The 294-nt window shown below is 50.3% G+C and overlaps 1 protein-coding gene across 1 annotated transcript in view; it reads left to right on the top strand.

The window, feature by feature from the left end:
- LOC119593586 overlaps nt 1-294 on the top strand; it is a gene marked incomplete in the record, with an annotated part of 34026 nt that overhangs the window by 12742 nt on the left and 20990 nt on the right. Inside the window, 1 exon segment of the mRNA XM_037942539.1 lies at nt 168-289. Coding sequence (XP_037798467.1) covers nt 168-289 — 122 coding nt within the window.

Genomic DNA, 294 nt, shown 5'->3' on the forward strand with positions numbered 1-294 from the left:
AACCCGCATGTACACCTGTGTACTGACGCGTCTCTGTCTGTGTGTCTATCACCCTCGTCTTCTTGTATTTTCTTGTATCCTGCCTGTTATAACACATCATTATCCGCAGAATACAATACCCGTACTCCCCATTGGTAACTTTCCCAATGTTCTTCCGCATGACACAGCTACGCCATCGCCCTCAAGTGTGAATATCAGGGCCTGAGCCTGAACTGCGGAGGGTCCACGCTTGATGCCAAGGTCGTCGGCTGCAACGTCACCGAACAGTCTTGCAGGATCCAGAATCAAGGTGAT

The sequence above is a fragment of the Penaeus monodon genome, chromosome 32 (assembly GCF_015228065.2).
Source record: "Penaeus monodon isolate SGIC_2016 chromosome 32, NSTDA_Pmon_1, whole genome shotgun sequence".
Lineage (NCBI taxonomy): Eukaryota > Metazoa > Arthropoda > Malacostraca > Decapoda > Penaeidae > Penaeus > Penaeus monodon.